The sequence below is a fragment of the Artemia sp. Qi Xiang Cuo genome, chromosome 11 (genome assembly GCF_049724085.1).
Source record: "Artemia sp. Qi Xiang Cuo chromosome 11, ASM4972408v1, whole genome shotgun sequence".
NCBI lineage: Eukaryota > Metazoa > Arthropoda > Branchiopoda > Anostraca > Artemiidae > Artemia > Artemia sp. Qi Xiang Cuo.
In genome coordinates this window covers 47994418-48012124 of record NC_142804.1, presented here as the reverse complement: position 1 = coordinate 48012124, position 17707 = coordinate 47994418, and the positions used below count along the sequence as shown (strand labels likewise).

General features: G+C 35.7%; 1 protein-coding gene across 3 annotated transcripts in view; it reads right to left on the bottom strand.

The window, feature by feature from the left end:
- Positions 1-6294: 6294 nt before the first annotated feature.
- LOC148947067 (uncharacterized) overlaps positions 6295-17707 on the bottom strand; it is a 54713-nt gene continuing 43300 nt past the window's right edge. For all 3 annotated transcript variants that reach the window (XM_089096859.1, XM_089096861.1, XM_089096860.1), the window contains exons 6-8: positions 14179-14353; positions 10508-10615; positions 6295-6554 (exon numbers count right to left, since the gene is read on the bottom strand). In XM_089096859.1, coding sequence (XP_088952985.1) covers positions 6417-6554; positions 10508-10615; positions 14179-14353 — 421 coding nt within the window. In that variant the 3' untranslated portion in view covers positions 6295-6416. The remainder of the gene's footprint in view (positions 6555-10507; positions 10616-14178; positions 14354-17707) is intronic.

Genomic DNA, 17707 nt, shown 5'->3' with positions numbered 1-17707 from the left:
ACCTATAATTGACATATCAAACCATCCAACCCCCTAATAAAATTTGCAGGGCTACATTTTGCCAGGGATGTCTAAGCTCCCAGTTTATTACGAAGACAGATAGTTTATTTCGGTAATTATGTTTTGTTTCGAAATACAAATGCACTAAATGAGGTTTTTTCTCGAGCCAATGTTGCGCAAAAATTAATTTTGGTTTAAAGAGTCGGGATTTAGAGGACGTTAGACGTCCTTGAATTTAAGGTAACCCTGGGCATGCTATTAAAACTAACAGAAATAAAATTAAGAATAGCAAGTTTTTATCAAATGAAAGAAGAGAACACCATTAAAACTTTAAACGATAGATATCGTTCTATTTTCTTTAAGAGTTACTGCTCAAACATAAGGGCCTTTGGACTGGAATAAGAAAAACTTTAAAGACATATTAAACTTTAGCATAAACTTTGGGGCTTTAAGGAGGGGGCGCCTGTATCCAAACAAGGCGTCTTCAGTACGAAAGAAACACAAGAGGAACAAGATAAAAAATCAAGCTAAAACTAAAAAACCAATAAAACCACCACCAAAATATATATATATATATATATACAATTGGCGCAGACTGATCCACGTAGGGAAAAGATGCTCTAATAGAGTTACTTCAATGACAACACCAGAGTAACTGAGGAAAAAAAAAAAATGGAAATTAATTTAATCATTCTGTCGCGAAATAATCCTTTTATTGGCTATTATTGAAGCAAATCGTTTTGGCATAGCAGGTAAAATAGTCCCCTGGTGATTATTTAAAATCTTAACTCCCTTATTGACTGTTGATTCACTCTTTAGAAGATTATCATAAATTGGGTCAATATTTAAATTACCTGTGTCCAGTTACTCTGTTACTCTGGTGTTGTCACTGAAGTAACTCTATAATAGCATAGTTTCCCTACGTGGATCAGTTAGCGCCAATTGTATTTTTTTTTTTTTGGTGGCAGTTTAACTTGTTTTTTAGTTTTAGCTTGTTTTTTTTTATGTTGTTCCTCTTGTGTTTCTTTCGTGCTGAAGACGCCTTATTTGGATACAGGCGAATTAAGCGTTGTTTTACATTTTTCGTTTCTTTTCTCTCCACTGGCCGCAGTATTGTCTGTTGTTGTTTTTTTCACTGAGATTTTTCTCTTTGTTGGTTTTTTGAAAATGGAATAATTTCTGTTCGTTTTAAGTTTTAATATAACCTTTACTTCCATTAAAAAAACAATTTTTTTGGTGTTTAATAACGCTACAAAGATTGCTGTACAGGAATTTATTAATTCCCATTAGCAATTTTAGAAACGGCAGAGATCTGAATTCTCCATGGTCAGCGTCCAACATAAAAGCCCCTTATTAACTAAATTGAGTCGTGTTAAGCAATGACGCTCATTATTTTTTAATCAGAATTCAGACTAAGACTGACAATTTGTTGTCCAAAGCAAGGGTTTACCAGTCGTTTTCTAAACTCATACCCTTTTGAATTTTTTATTGTACTCTGTATACTTCTGAAGAGATTATATTGAATGTTTCTTTCCAAATTCAACCCCTGGCTCATTCTTACAGTCAAGTTTGAGCATAATTTAGACCTGAAACTCCAGCGTCTTCAACGTAAGCTAAGCTATTTTTTAACCTTTACTAATTTATGAGAAACAATGTTAAAAGCCAAAACAAGCTTTTTACTGGAATTGACATAATTGTTCCGCATGCATTTATTCAACAGCAATCTAAAATTGATTAAACAATTTCAATACGAAACAGTATTGTCATATCCAAGTCCTACCCACAGAAACGAAACAATATTGTCCAACCAGATGGCGTTTACAACTGGTTATGAACCTGACCTTTTTTCTGCAGGAGTTATTCCCATGTTTGTAAAAAGGGGAATAACCTCGTCCGTGCTCTTCTCACTGTTCCTTAACCACTGTACAAATGTTCAAAAAATAATATAGCAAATTTTTAATTAATAGAATAAACAGAGTTCACATTACTCCAGATTTGCAGTTCGTTTTGAAAAGTAGAAGCGACCAGCAAGAAGTTTTATATCGTTTAATTTGTGTCATTATTCTGTGATAGATTCAATAAAAGTGTCTATAGTTAGCCATGATTTGAGTACGATTTTTGACTTGGTTGTTCATAGCCAATTACTTCTCAGTGCCTCACCATCCCTGTAGCATAATAACATGCTGCTTATGTAACATAAGCAGCATAATAGATGCGGTTGAGCTAATTCGTACTTGTTTTATCTTTAGAAGTCCAGATGCATATTTACTAGATTAATAATTTTGCTTCATAAAGCGGTATGTCATACATATTTGACAATGTGGCTATCTTTTAATGTTTCTAACGTAAATCTCTAGCAATTTTCTATTTTAGAAAAATATTTCTACAACTATTCTCCTATTTTAAGAATTTTTTAATCCAAGTGTTCAGCTCGGTGTTCATAGGCTTGCTTCTGGCCTTTTTCTTATTCGTCCCCAGGTTTGTAGTGCAGTCCATTTCATATTCTGTTATTGGGTCATTTCGAAATGAGAGCTCTGAAAGGTTACGGTAAACTAGTTTCAAGATTAAGGTGGCACGAAAAGGATTGTATAGTCATCATATTAGAGCACACATTTCTTAGGCTCCGCTCCTTCTCTATTTTATAGCCTTGTCACCGCTCTGAAACCTGCAAAAGTGAATAAATATTGATACGTTTTTTGTTCCGACTTGCAACGGCCGATTAGTTTTAAGATATAGAGTTGTTGATCTATTTTTTGTTGACGACCATATTGCTACTAAAGTGCGGTCGGATCTTTATTGTAATCGAATTTTCTTTCTAGCCTGTGTTTAAGTACTAGCAGCAGTTACAGTTTGTTTCTTTCATTGTTGTTTTTCTTTCTTGTTTTGATTTTGTGCAAGTACTAGATGTAGACACAAAGAAAAAAAATACGATGCCGATGCTTCATAATCAACAAGGAAGAAGATCAAATCAAAACGCAAAATTTATTTGATTTTTATTAATTTTTAAAGTTTATTAATATTTAAAGGTATCAAATGACTGAGATTTCTGAACCGATTCAGGCAGGCTATGCCGTATAATATGAACCACAGTCAAAGAACTTAGAAATGATCTTACCGATGGAGTGAAACGTATTTAAGTATTACTTGAGCTGCGAAGACGATTTTAAAACTACTCAGAGTGAAAGGAATGTGCACACCTTCCTTTCTCGGAAACAGCTGTGCTAATCATGACGGGCTTTAAAATTTATCGTCTGTTTTCCCTAATAGACTCCGGTAGCCTGGCTCCATAAAAGATGAGTTGTTGTAGATTATATTATCCATGCCATTCGCTACTATGGTCCTTTGGAAACCGTAGAGTTCCTCAACGTAGAAAGATTAGCGTGCCTTTTGGTTTCTAGTATTAGTTCTAAAACTCATTTTAGACTCTTCTAAACTTTTTTCCTAACACAGAAAACTATACCTCTACCAATGTTACCTAGAGTTTTCTAGTTACAAGCTAGTTTTCTTACCTATTAATTTTATTTAATTTTCAAACCCATTCTTGCACCCTATACTGTCAAAACCTTCGAAATTCATTCTTTCGTTAAGCATTCTAAGACAATATGTACGTTTTCGATCTCTGGTCATAGTTCTCGATTCACAGGTCTCTGGTTTGACAAAAAAAACGTTTTTCTTTGCTGTGCCCAATTCTCTGGTATGCCAGAGAACTGAGATCGAAAACGGAAATTAAGGAAGATGAGGCGTAAAATTTAAAAGCGTCATCCTAGCCTATCTCATTATGGTCCTATATTCCAAATTATCCCTAAAACGTCTGCTTGGCTATGTCCAACTAACCAATGCCCATGGCAACTAATAAGGGAACTTTTATCAACTTACTGATGGTCGAATTTAATAAAGGTTATCAAACTGCCACTGGTCTTTGAACTGCCACTTGCCACTGACTTCCAGTCCTTTAGGTAATGTTCTCAGGAAATGACCTAAAACACAGTCGTAGACATGTGGTAATAAGAACTAATTGCTTAATTGAGTTAGAGCCTAGGCTATAAAAGCAAAAATAGTAAATAACAACACTTGCCTATTTCTTTGCTACAATTTTCATTTCTAGCAACCAAATTTTTTCTATCTAAACAGAGACCAAACTGACTTCAGAAGCCATTTCTCTGGTGGATGCTCTTCGCCAGAGAACAGAGAACTGCGAAGAAAAAAGCTCACATATCTCTGTTCTCAGTTCGTTGGCCAATGAAAACATTAAATAGGACGAACAGAGAACTGAGAACTAAGTCGAGGAGAGTTTTACCTTCCAATTTGAAACCATTTTCTGCCATAGCCTTCGATGGGTTCTTCAGCAAAAATTCCATCAAAATAACCAACATAAAAGGGGACAAAACATATAAACCTGATTCAGCACAAGACTAATTGCTAACCTCACTTCTACGTTAGCCATTGCAAGATTATCATGGTTGCAGCAAAAGCTGCAACTTAATAAAGAACGAACCACGGCCCATAGTAACCAAAAATTTTCTCATTCATGGGACAAATCCTTTTAACCAGTGGCGTCAATTCCCAGAAATTAGAGAGGAAGGGGAAACAAAATTTGAAAATCTAGGAAATGATAGGCAGTTTTTTTTAATGAATATACAGAGAAAGCCATTTCCAAATGAAATAAAAAAAAGATGTTTCCCAAAATTTTGGGAAAATCTTTGACGTACTTCTGTGGTATTTAGGGATAAAAATGTGAGCCAAACAAATCTGGAAACGTAACGTCAAAACAACAAGCGTGTGAAGGGCGAAGGTCCGATCTACTGCCTGATCGAAGCAAAAGCTCATTGTAAAAATAGAAGCATCAAGCCCAACGACAATGAGCTGAGTGAGTGGAGGGACTGTCAGGGCCCGATATTGGCGGGGGACTCACACTTGAGCAAGCAAGGGAAAGCGACTGAAAAATTATTTGATCAAATCAAGCTGAGAACTTATAAAGAATAATTTTCTTACCTCAAGAATGAAGAATATAACAATGTAAAAATATATAGTTGTGAACCGTAGCGAGCGGAGGGAGGAGACAAGAGGCCCCAACTCTGAGGACCGTAGACCAGATAGAGCAAGGGAAGAGACAAACGCCTTGGGAAGCCACACCAGCTTTTCTACTAGTAATGCATACAATCTGAACTAAAGGGGTGTGAAGATTAAGACACTTCTCGATTAATAATCTAAGCGGATCAACACATCCTCTCGCTTTTCTAAAACTGCAATCTTCGTTTTTTATCAAACCAATGTTACGCTTAAAGGATAGGTTTTAAACAACAGAAATAACAACAAATTGGACGGAGTGTCTTGTGATCTACTGATTTCAAGTTCTTGATAGATAGATTTCTGATAATTGAAAATAAACTTGATATATTCTCAAAAAATTAAAAACCCAACTTGGGAAGATTTTAGGTATTTCGCTTACTTTTTCGAACAGTCCACAAGCTTCCAACTAAGATACTGCTTTATACTTTTAATATATTACGTGATCTGATGCGCATATATACAATCAAACATTTGTTTGTGCGGATTTGTACAGTGATTTTGTGCGCGCTGAAAAATAAGCTAAACTAAACTTAAAACTAAGTTAGAAACACGAAATTTATGCACAATGAATTTTGGAAACATGAGAATGGATACGGGCAATAAAAATCCAATACACATAAACTAATACACAATAAAAAGACAGAAGCTTGAAATATGACGTCATGATCATAAGCCTGCCTTTTGCTGATAAAGAGCCAATAAAATTACATATTATGATTTTTTTGTGGAAAAAAACCCAAAGCGGGCTTTTCTGGCTAGTTACATTTGAGTCTTTTCAACACCAAAAATATTTTCTCACACTCCTAGGGGGCATAAGTACCACCTGGAACCTCAACCCAAAAGGTATCTATACATAGCAGGTTGCCGTCAACTTTATAGAAGTTTAATAAAGACGGCTAAAAAAGCTAGTTTAAAAACTTAAACGGCTTTTAAGCTTTATGGTATTTGAAACGGGTTTTCATTATTATAAAGCCTAAGATTTATATCTATGTATTATATGTTAGAAATAGCTTTAAGCCTTACTAGAACTAATATAATATCAACCCAATAGAAATCCTTCTAAAACCAAAATTAGGATTGTTTAAACAGTATTATTTTGACAGGAATGATGTCCAGGCACAAACCCTGAATACAGATCGCTACACAAAAGCTTAGCGGTAAGAAATTCCACCGTGAACACTAATATAAACAGACTATGAAATTAACAAATATTAACAATCAATATTAATAAAACATTTATTATAAAATGGTCACATTCTCAAATTTATTTTTAAGCAATTATATTAGTAGTCATTTGACCAAAAACTTAATTCAATATACTTTAGATAACTCACACCTCTTCTGACTCATTGGGAATCTACAGGATCTTCCGTGAGCATCATTATCCGCTCATCCGAATAGGCATAAGTGGCTTTTTGGAACTCAACAATTTGAGCGATAAAAACTTCGTTGAAGGTTTTCCCTTCAGGTACAACAAAGAGTGGCTGAAATAAATGTTAACTAATTAAGTAAAAGAGAAATAAAATTTAGTGAATAAAGTGGATGGAAGTGATGTTACTCTCCATTGGAGTGACAATCAATGGCTGTTTACTACTTAAGTTTCAAAATTTGTTTCCGTAATGCCCCATTCACAATGAGAACTAATACCGAGATCTAGCTAAAGCTAATTTTAGCCAATCAGAATTTTTCGTAAGATTTTTATGCCAATCAAAAAAATTGATTGGCCTGAATTCGGGCTAGCTAAATCCCGGTATTTGTAAAATCTCATTGTGAATAGGATATAAAACTAAATATTATTTAACTACAATTTTTTTACAGGCCAAACTCACTTACTTTACTTTACTTTCGGCGGGAACCAGACGATGAACTGTCCTGCCCGGCACCAAAGGATCTTGAGATGACTTCCGACGACCACTTGGACGTGTTGGCTGCAGCTTCTCTGGCGATCTGCAGCCAGTCTTTGTCCCATCTCCGACCGTGTCTCCCGAATCCTCCCCACGGTTCCAGGTCCTCCTTAAATTTTTGCCACAGGTTCTTCTTTTGTCCTCCTGGTTTACGTTTCCAGGAGGGGGCTGGTTTGCAGACAAGGACGTCTCGACATATCGTGCCTTCGGGACGGCGCAATGTGTGGCCGAGGAGCTTCAGGCGACGTCTTTTAATGATAAGCGATAGCTCTTCTGATTGGCCACAGCGACTCCTTACTTCCCTACTGGAAATCCTGTCCCATCTCTTAATACAGAGGATGTAACGAAGGCAGCGGTGGTCGAACACTTCCAAAGTTCTCACGTCTTCAGCCTTGATCGGCCATGTCTCGCAAGCATACAGTAGTACTGCTCGAACAGTTGCAACATAGATTCTGACTTTTGTTTTGTTTGAGATGTCCCGTCTGGTCCATATTGCTTTTTTCAGATTAGTAAAGACTCCCCAGGCTTTTGCTATGCGGGCAGAGATCCCTTTCAGCTCCTCCATCTGGTGTTATGATAGAGCCAAGATACTTGAATTCCTCGACGTTTTCTATTGGCTCAACGTCGAGGATAACCTGGCAAGGAGCAGGTTGGTTGAGAGCCAATGATTTAGTCTTTGCTCCGCTGATGGCCAGTCTGATGCGCTTTGAGACCTCAGGGGTATCGTTGATCATGCCTTATAAGCTGTCGGCGATAGTTTCCAGCTCAGCAGCGTCGTCTGCGAAGTCCAGATCTGTCAGGGACTGGAGGGAACCAGCTATTTGTCCGAAGACTGTTCCACTGGGGTTTCTCATTGCATTATTCATGATCCAGTCTATCACGTAGTTGAATAATATAGGCGAAAGGTGGCATCCATGCTTTACCCCAAACTCCACTGGAAACTTAGGAGTGTCATTGCCGGAAACACAGACGTAAGTCCTTATAAGCACTTCGGAGTATCTCAATGAGGTCCTGTGGCGCACCGTCTTCAGCCATAATTCTCCATAGCTCCTCTCTGATGAGAGAATCGAAGGCAGCTACAAAGTCAATAAAGGCTAACCCTATATGGTTATACCCGAGAATAGCACAAAACAGGTAGAAATCACAGAGATTCCTTAGCTTAGCTTATGTTAGGCAACTACAAAGGTAACTTTGAAAACTACTTAACTTGGGCGAACCAATATTTTCATTTTATTATTTATTTTTTAATTTATGTTATTTTATTATTTATTTTTATTTTATATTATTTATTTTTCTTTTTTGGCATTGGCGTTTCGTAGGCCCAAGGACATAAGATTAAAAGGCTCAAGCTGAACACAGAAAAAGTTTGGCCTTTATGGTTGCCGCCGTAGTTGCAACTTAGTAAAGAACGAGCCGCAGCCCTTACTAACCGAAATTTTAAAGCATATGATAAAAGGAACTGTCAAGGGAGAAAAAATTCCCATTTAAGGCTAATTCAGAAGCAATAACTACCTATTATAAGGATTCAACAGAACAAAAAATTCAAACCCCCTAACCCCGCCCCCCTTGGATACGGCCTTGGGTAATATATTCCAAGATATGGTTACTTGGGCCTAAAGATTTTCTTTTTAATACCATTCACTTTGGAAAAATCTCTTGATCTTCCAAAACGTGTATATATTTCAATTATTTGGTTAAAATTAGATTAATAATAGTAGATTTTGAAAATAAAGGATTATACTGGGATTTAGAGCAGAAAAAATGGGCTTGCGTGTTTACTTTACCAATTTTTTTGTAACTTTTTTTATAGTATACCTGGATATAACTAGATGATATTAACAATTTTTATGATGTTCAAGTAAAAAATAAGAAGAAGTTTACGCGTCAAAATCAGGTCACCGTCTGAAGAGTTAGACTTTCGCTTCTAGTAAAAGAGATTAATTACGGTACTTTCGTAAATATCCCTTCAATGTAAAAACTGGGGATGTAGAAAGTTAAAATTTTCCCAAGGTATTAATGAATAGTCTCCCAAAATTTTAGAAATTTTTTAGTTTATGGGCCCAGTGCAAGTTTTGGCATGTTATTTTTCTGCACTCATACGGTTTTAGTGCTTCAGCGTGCGGCGACAATTTTTGTAATCATCCGATAGCTGATATTCAGTTTTACCCATATACCGGACTACCTTTTTGAAATTTATTTTGCGTTTAGTAGACTGAAAAACTTTTACATTTTTTTTAGCATTGCTGAAAAAAAGAAAGTTATCCTATTTTCTAAGCAATTTTAGATCGTTCTCTAAGAAAAAGTCTAACTAAAGGCATAATTTTGGCTCAGTCAATGGATATACCTGAAACTAATGAATTCAATGATATCATTATGACTGAAAATAAACTAAAAGTCACATAACACCATTTGAATCACTGTAGTCGACTTGTCAGCAATCTTCTTACCTTCCGTTTTAGATGTTTAGATACTGGCAAGAGTAGAGCTTATACCGGAGATTCCTGACTAAAAGTCACATAACACCATTTGAATCACTGTAGTCGACTTGTCGGCAATCTTCCTACCTTCTGTTTAAGATGTTTAGATACTGGCAAGAGTAGAGCTTATACCCGTGATTCCTGACATGGGACGCAGGCCCCACCAGTGGGCCAATATTTTGGTGGGTCATGCACAGGACGTGCATCCTTTGGCTGACTTTAGAGCCTTATTTTGAAAAAAAAAAACCAACATATTTCATATGAAAGACGTCACATTCAAATGTATTTAAAGAGCAAAAAAGGTGTAGGATAGTATTGCAGCAACGTTATACATTGTATAAACAGCTTTGTATTCAGGCGATATTTAGTATTAGATGCTAAGTTAAGGGCCTTTTAAGATTCCTTCAGGTAAATAAATTTAGAATTCTGAATAAGAAAGTTTAAATATCACAAGGGGGCATCAGGATTTTAGAAATGCCTGGATGGGGCATGGCCCAAAATTGGTTGGGAGCCAAGGGCTTATACTCTCACTCAACTGTGTTAGCGTTGACTCACTCACTCAACTCACCCAAGCCCTTAAACCCTCACTCGACTGTTTGATATTGTCGTCAAAGGTTCAATCCAACCAATTTTGGTCTCATGGTCTCGGTGGGAAGTTTTGGTACAAATACAGCGTATAGTATGAAATAGCAACAATTATTAAGATCTACTTGCTGTTACGCTTTTTTCACCCCAGAAAAAATTTTTCGTCAGTGGCGTCAGTTTACAAAAAATTAGGGTGGAGGGGAGGCAAAATGTCGTTTTCAAGATCAAGAGGGGGCAAATTTGTCATTTTTCAAAAAAATTTGAACAGAAAAACTAAAAAAAAGGCCTTTCTCAACAAAAATACACCCGTAAAAGTTATTTTTCAAAATCAATCTGGGGGAGGGAGTGTTGGAGAGGGGGGGGGGGGCAAAAACAACTCTAAGGGAAGCACATGTCCCTCCCCCTTTATCATTAATTAATGAATTGTAATAACTTTTATTCTAGATTGAAAAGTAAACAAACAGAACTTACTGCTAATTTGTTGAAAAGTTTTTCAGCCTTATTCCTAATACTATCAGCCTGCTTAAGAATCTCTTCTTTTTTGTCTTCAGCTGATTTTGGTCCAACATATCGTTTGAGCTATAAGAAAACATGTCATCATTTATTGAAAAATAAATAAATAAAATAATAATCAAACTACTGAAAAAAAATATAAAACGAGCAATCTAGTCTGAATAATAGCTTTTCTGAACATATGTGTTTTCTATACAATCTTTTTGTATTTTGCTATAATGCTTATGTTTCTTACGTTTATTAACATTTTAAGAGACACACTTTAACGTCTTAGATTAAATATCTTCTACACACTTTAAACAGAGGGATTTTGGAGCACCATGATAACAAATCTGAAGCTAATACTTCAAGTTTGCAAGGGGAAACCCTTGTTTTCGTCACTTTTTTCTTCCTTTAAATCTATTCTGTTCAAACGTACAGAAAAACTAATAGCATTAACAGCAATTCTATTATAAGAAATATATTTAGTTTTCAGTAAAGCATAAATGACACTCCAGCCTTTGGGGGCTGTGGAGGGGGGAGAGGTAGCCCCACGCTTATTTGTAGCCATTTCTGTTTGTTCTGAATTTGATTTCGTTATTCTTTGTTATTTATTTCGTTTTATGTATGATGTTGCATATAAGCCCAATTATGCTTAAAATTTGCTTCTGCTCTTTGCTTTTTGAGACAAAATTAAATAAAAAAAAACAACTGAAAGTAAGGAGCAACATTAAAACTTAAAACAAACATACATTATCACCTATATGAGGGGGGTCACTCTCCCCCCCCAATAACTCGCTCTTTACGCCAAAGTTCAAATTTTGTCCCAATTATTTAAGAATGAGGAATGGGTGGCCCCTCATATACGCAATAATTTCTGTTCGTTTTAAATTTTAATGGTGCTCCTTAATTTCAATTGAATTTTTTTTATTTAATTTTTATTTAATTTCCGATCTTTATTAAACAATGCTTTGAAATCCGGCTCCCCCTCCATGGAAAATTATCTTCCTACATGAAAATTCCTCCGTGGAAAGATCCTCCCACGCAAACTCCCCCCCTCTTCACCTGAAAAATCCCCCCTGAAAACGTCTGTATACTTCCTAATGACCCACACTATATTTAAACAACGGGCAAAGGTCATAACTTGCAGTCCTTCTCCTGGGGACTGTGGAGGGTTACGTCATCCTCAAAGACTTAGGTTTTTCGACTATACTGAAAAATATTGCTCTCAAAATTTTGATCAGGTGACTTTGCAAAAAAATGAGCGTGGGAGGGGGATAGCTGTCTTCCAATATTTTTGGTAACTTAAAAAGCGCACTAGAACTTTTGATTTCCGATAAAATGAGCCCTCTTCCGATCTTCTACGATCACTGGTTCAATACGATCACCCCTGTGGAAAATGAACAAATAAACACGCATCCGTGATCTTTTTTTCTGGCAAAAAAAAGCGAAAATCCACATTTTCGTAAATAGGAGCTTGAAACCTCTACAGTAGGGTCCTCTGATGTGCTGAATCTGATGGTGTTATTTTCATTAAGATCATAATGATTTAGGAATGTTTCCCCACTTTTCCAAAAATTGAGCAAATTTTCTCAGGCTCATAATTTTTGATGGGTACCATAAATTTTTACATATTTCAAAAAGCATCAAAATTTTATTCTTTCGATGTTTTTATTTTTATCTAGGCCCTGTTTCTTAGAGTTTTGATTACTATTGAGTCGCATCGCTCGAATTGTTTGATAACATATTAATTTTTTTTTTCATAAAGGAATCCAAACAAGGGTCCGTAAAGGCTGCTATCTGACGTTATGGAGTTCTGCCTTCAATGGGGCCCTTACGGAGTCGCGTAATTTCAGCCTCCTGAGAGTTGTTAGTGACAATTATTTATAAACTGGAACCTAGAAAAGAAAGGAAACCCAGTGCTTTATCATTAACCTACTCATGTCAATTGAATTTCAAAAACCAAAATATAAATCCACAATTCTGTTGTTGTGGTGTCTTAGACCTTTTATATAACAGGTTACAAAGAAAACTCCTTCTTAGATATTTAGTCACATTAAACATGCGTATATTCTACCCTTGGAAGACCAAACAAACAGGATATATTGATCAGGGTAGTGAAACCGGCAAACTGTCGAGTGTTAATACCGATTTACCGAGTGATACTCTTGGGAGAGCCGAACCGGTCTTTGACATCCTTAAGTGTTGAAGGCATGACTTCTACTTCCTTAAGTTTTGCGCCCGTTTTCTCAACCAATAGCCCAATTAGCTAGCGTAATATTGTCCTCAAATAGCTGAAAAAGAATAGATCACTGATCGTTTAAATAAGTGAAAAATGAAACAGCCCTAAAATCGAACTTACAATATTGATGAATAGAACTTTGATTGGGCAGCCTTTCGATCAGCTTGGGCAACACTTAAGATAAATAAGTTTCTAAAACAAGTTCCCGAATCAGTTTCAAATGGCGATTCTTCATCGCTTAACAATTTTTTTCGAAACGCGTTTTTGATTTTTCGGTTTCTATAGGTTAGAGTTCGATTTTAATTACGTTGCATATAATGCTGCAACCATGATGAATATTTATAAATATTTTCTTAATGTGCGGAATTAAAATTACTTTGAAAACAAACTATGAGGTACAAAAACAAAATATATAAAGAGTCAACATTTATTAAACAGAGCCTGAAATCCATAGAGCAGGTCGAGTGATAGCGAAAATCTATCGCTGTAAAGACGGCGATTCTTTAGTAAAAAATTAATTCTAGAATGGAATTAGTTTTAGAAATAATTACGGGAATTTTTTCAGGAAATCATGCTATTAAGATGTAAGAGAATACAAAAATAAAGCTGCTTGTCCTAGTTTTCCATAGAGAAACTTCTAAAAAATTGCCCCCTTTAGCCTTTGCTATAAAGAATCCCTGTCAAATACTTGGTTGTTCATATATTTGTTACTAGTCATTGCACTTAAACCTAGGCCTATGTAATATAAGCTTATTTTTTGACCAAGAAATTAAGCATGAAGAAATAAATCAGCTTCGTTTTTCACACAGAATTCAAATATACCGAAAATTATAAGGGATATCACTTCAGGCGTTGCTTGTCTCCAATGCAAATGGGAAACAAGCAACACATAGATCCTCCATGCTGATGGACCACCACATTAGCAGGAGGATCTAGTCACCTCAAATATAGTACCGCAAATTGGTTGCACCCAGCCTTTTTATTACTGTCTTGCGGACTTTTTGATGAGCTATCCAAGGCATATGATAACCCCACATCCAGAGGACCGGAATAAGTCACTCAAGGCACCCTTTCATTTCACACATACAAAAAGGGGATGAACCAAGTTAATAACGAATAACGTTTATTCATAACGAACTACGTTTGGCCTCTCATCACCAAGATCTTACGCCTTTTTTTAGTTTTTTAAAGATACTTAAGATTTTCAAAATAACTGAGACCAAAATTATCAATAACAGTTTCTAATTATGTTACTATTTCATTGACTTGTATGCTAGAAGACACATTAATCTTAATGCAACAGTTAGACCGTGCAGGACTGAGGTTCAATACTACATATCACAAGGCAATTTAGAGTTTAAATTACAATAGTCAAATGGACGCAATGAGACAATGATGTTTAGCAAACCTTATTTATGGTATCTAAGACATAAGGGTGCTTTTTCAGCATCAGCGGAGCCACATCCAATTCTAAAAGCTTGTCTAAGCAGTCGATTGCCAACTGACAATTCGGATCTTTAACAGAAAGATGTTCCTTTATCTTGACATGATAATCCAATAGTTCAACTTCTCTCTTTAGCCACCTGAAATGTAAATCAACAATTAGAAGTCAAACATTTAAATTGTTTTCTTTTGCAGTGTTTCTGATGTAGCGTAACGTGCAAATGATGCTGCCAGTGATGCCGCAGGCAAGGCTGTTGATACTGCCGGATCTGCCATGGAATCTGTAGTTTACTTTCTTTGTATTTAAGAATATGATTCAAGATGAATATGATGCACTAGCAATTTCTTGGTGGAGAGTTTTAATTTTTTATTTTTTTTGGGGGGGAGGGGGCTGAGATTTGAACAAAACTGTTTCCGTGAGAGAATCATGTTTTTTTCCAAATTTTGCAGTTTTGTATATTTTCGTTCTTCTAGGGGGAGGGGCTAAGGTTTCTAAGGGTTTCAAGAGGTCAGAAGAGGTTAACAATTGAAACCACATAAAACTACTGAAAGACTAAAAAGAAATAAAAAATCATCCAACCATTCGTAGCCTTTTCAAACGTCAGCTCATCCTACGTAGATAAAATCACAATCAAACAGTTCATCGTAACGAAGTAAGAAGCGATACAGCTCAATAGTAACCGAAACTCTAAGAAACAGAGTCTTGACAACAATAGATACATCAAAAGAACCGAAGTTTGATGCTTATTCAAAAAATGTAAAATTCATCAAATTTAATGGTATCATTCAAAAGTTATGAGACAGAGAAAATTTGCCAATTTTTGAAAATGGGGGGAAACATCCAAAAAATTCAAGTGATCTTAATCAAAATCCCTCCTTCAGATTCAGCATACCACAGAACCTTACTGTAGAGGTTTTAGGCTCCTATGCACAAAAATGTGGAATTTGAATTCTTTGCCAGAAGAAAAAACACGAATGCTTGTTTATTTTTTTTTCGATCAAACGGATGCGTGTTTATTTTTTTTTTCAACGGTTTGATCTTCTACGATCGAACAATTAAAAGTTCCAGCACCCTTTTTTAGTGACCAAAAAAATGGAGGGCACCTAGCCTCCCTTCCACGCTCATTTTTTCCCCAAAGTCACCCGACCAAAATTTAAAGATAGTCGTTTTGTTCAGCATAGTAAAAAATCTAATAACTGTGTTTGAGGATGACTTAACCCCCCAAAATCCCCAGGAGAAGGGTTGCAAGTTATGAACTTTGCCCATTGTTTACATTTAGAATTGATTATTGTGAAGTATACAGACGTTTCCAGGGGGGATTTTTCCGGTGAAAGGGGGTGGGGGGGGGGAGAGTTGCAAGGGATGATCTTTTCATGGAATAATTTTGTATGGGGGAATTTTCGATGGAGGGGAGCCGGATTTCCCAGCAATAAAAAAAAAAATTAACGATCAGAAATTAATTTTTAAAAAAACAAGGTTTTTTAACTGAAAGTAAGGAGCAACATTAAAACTTCAAACGAACAGAAATTATTACGCATGTGAGAGCAGTTGCCCTCTGTTCGTTTTAAGTTATGATGTAGCTCCTTATTTTCAGTTGAAAAAAATTGTTTTTTTTTATTTAATTGTAGTACAAGGTTGGAGTTTTGTCGTTAAAACATAAGTTTTAGCTTGCAGTGAGACAGACGAAAAATGCTTGTTTTCACCAGGCAATCCCTACGTGACTTTGATGAAGTCACGTAGGTTTAAGTTTTCAAAGAAGCTTTTCAGAAGAAACCTGCTATTTACACTATTGCAGCCATTAAACATTTGCCTCTCAATTACTTGGACTATCTGTCTTGGCCTTTCTCTTTCTACAAATAGCCATGTCTTGATGCACACTACTGCAAAACACTTGATTCTGCAGTAGTGTCGGTTGATTTTGAACTGAAGTCAAGTATTTTGCAGCAGTGTCCATCAAGACATGGCTATTTGTAGAAAGAGAAAGGCCAAGACAGATAGTCCAAGTAATTGAGAGGCAAATTTTCAAATGACTGCACGGGTAAATGGCGGGAGTAAGTATGACATGGATGGTTCAGAGCCAAATCGATTATGTACATTTCCAAAAATTAAGCAAGAAAAAAGGGTTTTAATTTCAACAAAGCAGTGACCATAACTTAAAAACAAAACAACACTTTAATTTAAAAATGCCGAATATTTCGGCCCCACGTCCGGGTGCCTTTCTCAACGGAAAAAAAAGCGAAAAAAAGTAAGTAAGAGAAAAGAAAACAGTTTTTTTTAGAAGCAACACAGAAAAACGACAATTAAACACACACACACACAAAAAAGGAAACACTTACATAATAATCAAACTTTCAGCACTGGTGTTACTGCATAAGAATAAAACCAAAGCGAATATCTATATGAAAACAATGGGCCAGTCTCCTCTCAACATTCAGTTGATAAATGGGAATATTATAAACAAACTTCCAGCACTGATGTTGCTACATAAAAAGTGTTGTTTTGTTTTTAATTTTTGGTCACTGCTTTGTTGAAATCAAAAACTCGTTTTCTCGCTTAATTTTTCGTAAATGGAAAAGCGGTGTGACTAAGAAATTATTTATGTCCACTTAAAAAATTTGTTGTCTTTTAGCGTCGAATGCTTGACTTTTAAGTTTAGGGTTAATAAGGATATTCTCCAAGAACAAGGATCGATGCCAAGGAATGATGAAATATTTTAGTCATCACAAACACTATATTATCCTTCCTAGTCCAATGTAGCTTTGTTCATACTGTTCTCAAGCACAGTCTCTACATTCAGGTATATAAGCAAACATCAACTATTAAGCGACATTTTTCATTTGGTATGTTAGTGTTTAACCAGCAATATAATTTTTATTTGAATTCTATCTGTGGTCTCTTTTATCTACCCAATCAATCTAGTTTGTTAACAAGTCATAGGTTAGCCCGTGGCCCAATTTTGTAGATCCAGATGTTCTTTCTTCTTCTTCTTGTTCAGATGATTACGGAGACATATCAACAGAATCTCATCACTGGAATCATATTCTGGACTCTAGGACGGGTTGTTGCAGCTGAAGTCATACTCCGAGGCCCATATTACCAAGTAGACATCAATAATTCGACATAACTGAAGGACTATCCAAAAAGTTAATTTTCTCGCAAAATGGCATTAAATTAAAACAAAAGAATGGAAATACCATTATGACGTCAGCGACAAATGACAAAAGAAAAATATGACGCAAATATTTAATATAATAGATAACGTCATTTCAGTTCAACATTAATTCTACATAGAAATGTAATCAAAAATCTTTAGAAGACAGACTTAAAATTACCTTTTCGAAAAATCAACGGACGCAGAAAGATCTTAAACACAAAATTAAGTCCATGCGATATAATGCAGCTTAATAGAACGTTTAGTCAATTTTCTGTGTACTGTTTTAGGTGCTATCATTGTGCTTTTCCAAATATTTTATATTCTTCGATTTCTTTATTA